The sequence below is a fragment of the Condylura cristata genome, unplaced genomic scaffold (assembly GCF_000260355.1).
Source record: "Condylura cristata isolate star-nosed mole 26May11 unplaced genomic scaffold, ConCri1.0 scaffold00034, whole genome shotgun sequence".
Classification (NCBI taxonomy): Eukaryota; Metazoa; Chordata; class Mammalia; order Eulipotyphla; family Talpidae; genus Condylura; species Condylura cristata.
This window is the reverse complement of record NW_004567135.1, coordinates 3,068,035-3,074,156: the sequence shown is the minus strand read 5'-3', so window position 1 is coordinate 3,074,156 and position 6,122 is coordinate 3,068,035. Positions and strand designations below refer to the sequence as shown.

Genomic DNA, 6,122 nt, shown 5'->3' with positions numbered 1-6,122 from the left:
GCCTCGAAATCCCCCGCAGACTTGGGGTGCACGGGCGAGGGGGCCGGGGTCGCGGGGAGCAGTCGCCCTGCTGGAGGGGCGCTCGCCTCTGCACTGGCTGTGACGAGGTGGGCGAAAGGGACGCGCCAGAGCGCTCAAAACCGCCAAAGGAAACCCCAAGGTTCTCCCGCAAAAGGTCGCCACAAGAGGCTGGGGTGACTGCAGCTGAAGGAGCCCGCGCGGCCCGGGAAGGGCACTTTCCTCCCTCATCACTCCACTGCCAGGCTCCGGTGGGAGGGCTGCAGCCCTCCAGGAGGCGCAAGGCTTTCTCCCCAGAAAAGGGGGCTGGGGGCCTCCCTGGGGGCGCAAAGGGTTAAGCAGCAGCCCGATGAAGCGACATGGAGATCCCTGGCCTCTGCAGCAGGAGTTCGATCCTGGGCCAGGGAGGGACCCACATGGCACATGGTTCAGCCGACCTGTCCTGTCTCCCCGCTGCTCCCCTCAGCAGTGGACTTCATCGACCTGCCTGCTCTGCTCCCCACTCTGTCTCTGGTGAATCCTCTCACATATACACCCCAACCCCTGGCCTGCACCCTAACTCTTGTGTCCATGAATAAATAAATCTTTAAAAATAAATCTGTAAAACCAATAAGAGGGCCCTCCCTGGTGGTGCAAAGGGTTAACACCCAGCACTATGAGGCTGTCTTCAGCCACCGCAGCACAAGATAGATTCCTCACCAGAGAGTGACCTCCAGGGTGCAGCAAACCTCTCCTGTCTCCCTGCTGCTCCCCTCAGCTGTGTTTTTCAGTCAACCTGCCTGTTTCGCTCCCCATTCTGTCTCTGGTGAATCCTCCCATCCCCTGCACCTCTGCTCTGCACCCCAGTTCTGTATGCATATATAAATCAATCTTGTCTTGAAAAAGAAAAGGGGTTGGGGGTGCCCCCTCCTCTATTGTAGACCAGAGGGCAAATCAGGGAATCAGTGAATGGAAGTTCTCTCAGCCCAAAAAGGGAGAAGGTGGGAAGAAAAAAAATAGATATTTTAATAATTGGTATCATTTATAAAGGGTGACTCAGGGGTCTGTTCAGAGCTTAGCAATTCAACACAACACGTGTTTGTTTTCTTTTGTTTTTTTGTTTTTTTAAAGATTTATTTATTTGTACATACAGAACTGGGGTACAGGCCAGAGGCTCAGGGGCGGTGAGAGGATTCACCAGAGACAGAGTGGGAGCAGAACAGGCAGATCGATGAAGTACACTGCTGAGGGGAGCAGTGGGCGGGTCAGGAGAGGTCTGCTGCGCCATGTGGTTACCTCCGGGGCAGGCGGGAATCGAACTCATGCGGAAGTGGCTTTAGTTTCTCAGTGCTGTGCTTTAACCCGCTGAGCCACCAGGGAGGGCCACAACATGTGTTTTAAGAAGGAAACACGTGTAGGAAGACCATTCACACACTGCCCCCCCCCAAGATATAAACATAAAAACCCTCTCTTGCTTTCCAATAATCTATGCCCCTCTTTGTCTTCAATATCTTGTTTCTCACAAAAAATATTGCTTTTTCCTGAAGAGAAGAACTGGAGACCAGATTATGAGTAATGAGAGGGAAACCTACCTATCCCCAGAGACCTTTAATCATTTTTTGAGTTTCTATCACATGGAAGTTAAATTTACATTTCTTAATTAAAACTTACCTCTTACAGGAAGTCTACCTGGATTAACGGATTCTTTTCCTTTTGTTAAGTCTCCTTCACACTTCTGTACTTAGTTTATAGAATCACACAACTGGCTTAAGTTGCAGGCCTTGGTTGCTCATTTCACCTATTTGACATGCAAGTGTGTTTGGCAGTTCGAAATGGATTTTCAACTTGCTAGCCAGGTTTCCCCCCTCCACCCCCCAGTGCGGGACTGTACAGTTTTTGTTATAATGAAATGGGATTTTGAGCGCTCTGAAGGCATTAAATTTAATGCCTTTACATTTAATTACTGGGTCCTCCCTGGTGGCCCAGCAGGTTAAAGCACAGCACTGTGAAGCTACTTGCAGCTTCTGCTGCACGAGTTCGCTCCCAGCCAGCAAGTGATCCACAGGGTGCTGCAGACCTCTCCTGTCTCCCTGCTGCTCCCCTCAGCAGTGGACTTCATCAATCTGTCTCCACTGTGATCTCCACTCTGTCTCTGGGGAATCCTCTCACCCCCACCCCCCTGGCCTACACCCCAGTTCTATATGCACAAATAAATAAATCTCTTAAAAAATAAACACTAAATTTAATTATTCTCTGTATTTGTGTTGAACAGTACATGGGAACAACCACCTAAGATATAATGATGATGATGATGATGGTGATACGGCTGTAGAGTGGACGCTGAAGGGGCTGTGATCAGCTAGATGAGGGTGTTGAGCGTGCTGACTGGGCTCCTGGGTGTATTGAACCTTCCAGGAAGGGCTAAGCTAGGCAGTGGCCTACAGGGTAGGGAGGAGGGACTTATGTGGCCTTCACTGCCCAAAATAGCTGCTGGTAACCTGAGGAGTGGGAGGCAGGGGTTGGGCTGGGGCCACGTGCCTGGCTCTGATGCAGTGATGGAGGGAAGGTGCTAGCAGGTTCTCCGGGCAGCTGAGAGGAGGAAGGGCTACAAGAGTTTGGGTTTTGTTTCTTTTTTTCAGTTATCATTCAAAGCCAGAAAGAGGATTTCCCAAGGGGGAAAAAAAGAACATGATGTAGGCAACACAGATATTACCGCGGTCAGGAAGATGCACAGGGCTGGAAGAGCAGCTAGGCCGTCGTATATAGATGTGCCTCCTGGGTCGGATAACTGGCTGTATACACTTTTTAAAGATTTATTTATGCATAGAAGAATTGAGGTGCAGGCCAGAAGTGTGGGACAGGGAGGGTCGGGAGGTGGTAGGATTCACTAGAGAAGAGCAGGGGGCAGAACAGGCAGATCCACTGAAAGGCACTGCCGAGGGGAGCAGGGAGACAGGAGACATCTGCTGCGCCCTGGGGGTCCCTTCCTGGCCTGAGAGCGAACTCACACTGCAGTGGCTGCAGACGGCTTCACAGAGCTGAGACGGAGCCCCGTGAGCCACCAGGGAGGCCCAAGAAGGCACTTTTTAAATTATGTTATTCTTATTGAGAAAATGTTGGTTTATGACACTGCATATGTTTTTAGAATATGGCTTCACATCTCCTTAAATTTATATTACTATACCTCACTGAACTCCACCATGGGCCACTGGGCCCCTCACACGGAGAAAGGCATTTCACTCCTTACTTACAGCACAGACATTCCGTGCTGTTAATGGTAAGGATGGAACCCGGGTCTAGGTGACCACCAAGCCCATTTTGAAAAACTGTTCTACCGCCACAGTAGCTGGAACTAGTAACTAGTTCGGTAAAGATTTATCCGCAGAATGAATACGCTTTGTCATCTTTCCTTTTGTCTCTTTTCTTCCAGCTACAAGGGGAGCTCACTTCTTTTTCTCTCCTTTCTCCTCAGGACCTCAGGGACTGATGTCACCCCACCTCCACTTCCAAGGAATATTATCACCTTCCTGTTTGAAGAAGAGTCTGAGCTGCTCTCAGAACACACGTGACCTTGAGTGACAGATTTACTCTCCGCAACCGCACCCTCTTGTCCAGCCCCCCGCTCTGACTAAGGGCTCACACATGCCAACAGCTGCTTAGAGTGGAGTAAGGATCTGGCTGGAAGTGGTTGCCATTAACTGGGGTACATAACTGAACTGTGACCTCATTAATACTCGGCCTTCACTGCGTTAACTGCTGTAGAATCTCCAAGGGACAATGGGCCCCTCGAGCCAATTTATTGTTCCCTACTAATTAATTAGCTAATTACTCTCATTTAAACTTTTCCTAGTTCATGCCTGGTACTTGACGCAAACTGACTCTGCCATTTCCCATTTATTCCGCATCAGTCATTTCCTTCAAGTACTAACTCAAAACATTCCTCTTCCAAGAAGACCCTCTTGACTGAATCCATTCCTCAGCGTCACTCTGAACACACCCTGACATCGTAAGTGTAACGTGTCCCGTCTCCTCCAGTTATTTCACGGCAGACATGTGTTCTTACTAAGTTATAAGTTCATCAGAAGTAGATGCCATTAGTGATGTTTCTTTTCCAAACCAGTGAGCACAGGGCTGCATATCACTGTACACAGTTGTCCTCGGGCATTATTTGTTAGGACAAAAACTGAGGCTTAGAGACAGGTAGGTGTCTGCCTAGAGTTAGTCAAATATAAATTCAGGCCTCTCTGGGGATGCAGGTGTTAAAGTCTCAGCACTATGAAGCTCTCTGCAGGCACTGCAGCACAAGTTCAATCCCACCTGTGGCCTGTACCCCAGTTCTGTGTGCATAAATAAATAAATCCAAGACTAAGTTAATAAATGAAATATTTATTTATGCACACAAGAACTAGGATAAGGCCAGAGGTGCAGCAAGATGAGAGGATTCACCTGAGACAGAGTGGGGAGCAGAACAGGCGAACTTACTGAAACACACAGCTGAGGGGAGCAGCGGGAGACGGGGAGTCTGCTGTGCCATGAGTTCACTCCCTGGCCAAGGATCAGACTCAGCCCACAGTGGCTGGTGATAGCTTGAGAGTGTCACCTTGTAACCCCTGCACCACCAAGGCGGGCCTGGAACTTCTGGCCTTTCCTTGTGCCCTGAGATGTGATCCCCGACAGCTCCCTGTGCTTAGTGACCCACTGGGTGTCAGGATTTCTTCTGATAGCTTCATGGACTGGTTTGGTGAGGATAACCTCAAAAACTTGGTTTGTGGACTCTTCATCCACCCAGTAAGAATGTCGGCCTCCGAGAGCCTACAGTGGCATCTAGCTTGCTCCTCAGCAACAGATTGAAGGCTGCTAGCAAACTCCAGCTGATTAACAAACACCGTGCTAGACAGGGCTGCCGCTGGCTGTGCCCTTTGGGACTGCACTGCTTGGCCACCGTGGTGCACACGAATCTCATATAACAAAACCTTGCTTAGCTCGGATCCAGGTCTGCTTTATCCGGACAGGTGGGGCACCCGTGGAGGGCTGACACTTAGGTGCTGCCAGCAGCGCACCCTGAGAAGAAAGCAAAACCCAGCATTCTGCTGCTTCCTCCTCAGCACCTGCCCGATGTACATGTTTGCGCCCATTTCGGCTTACCTGACGGAAAGGCCGTCTCAACCTTTCTAGAGTCCGTATGCAGTGGGAGTCCCAAGCTGAAGCCAGTGTCAAGGATTGGGGGGCTAGGGACTGACCCCTGCGTCCAGGCAAATGGGTCCCTTCACGTCAAGCAGATCCCTAAAGCAACAAAGTCTCTCATTATTTTATTCTCTCCAACCCTCACACCCACACAACACGATTCAAAGGTTTCCTGAATGTGGAATATTTGACTAAAGATGTACAAAAACAAACAGAAAACAGAGGAGGGGTTTGCAGTGTAACAGCATAAACATCTCTAAACACAACAGCAGGCACCGCCACGCCACTCCCGGGACTTCCCGCCTTCCTCCGCGCCCCTGTGGGAGAATCTCTGACTCTTGCTCCCTTCTAGGGGTCTCAGGCAGCTGACTCCCCCTCCTTCCCCCTTTTATCAGAGCATCTCCGGCTTCCTTGTCCTCGTGTTCCTGCCCTGAAGTCTCATCCTTAGTCAGGTCACACTTTTCAGACAAAGATGAAGCTCTGCCCGACAGAGTAAGCCTGGGTCTTCCCACCCCAACTTCTGGCTCTCTCTCTCTTTTTAAAGATTTATTTGTGCACACAAGAACTGGGGTGTAGGCCAGAGGTGTGGGGGTGAGAGGATTCCCCAGAGACAGAGTGGGGAGCAGAAGAGGGGGATCCACTGATTCCCACTGCTGAGGGGGCAGCGGGGGACAGGAGGGGTCTGCTGTGCCCTGGGGTCCCTCCCTGGCCGGGGATCCACCGGGTGCTATGGCGGCTGCGGACAGCTCCATAGTGCGGCGCTTTAACCCACCGGGGAGGCCCCCCAACTTCTCTCTTTAAGAACTAAACGAAAACTACGCGGAGCCTCTTGCTCTCCCTTGCTCAAGGTGCAAAGCCGCGCACGAGGTGCCGGGCCGCCCCGCGGACTCCTGCCCGGCGGAACGGGGGGCGCTGCGGCCCGGGGGCCTGGAGAGCCCCCG

General features: G+C 51.2%; 1 protein-coding gene across 1 annotated transcript in view; it reads right to left on the bottom strand.

The window, feature by feature from the left end:
- ANKRD52 (ankyrin repeat domain 52) overlaps positions 1-5,933 on the bottom strand; it is a 19,482-nt gene extending 13,549 nt beyond the window's left edge. The window contains exons 1-2 of the mRNA XM_012732285.1: positions 5,903-5,933; positions 5,143-5,198 (exon numbers count right to left, since the gene is read on the bottom strand). Of these exons, the coding sequence (XP_012587739.1) occupies positions 5,143-5,198; positions 5,903-5,933 (87 nt within the window). The remainder of the gene's footprint in view (positions 1-5,142; positions 5,199-5,902) is intronic.
- Between the last annotated feature and the right edge of the window lie 189 nt (positions 5,934-6,122).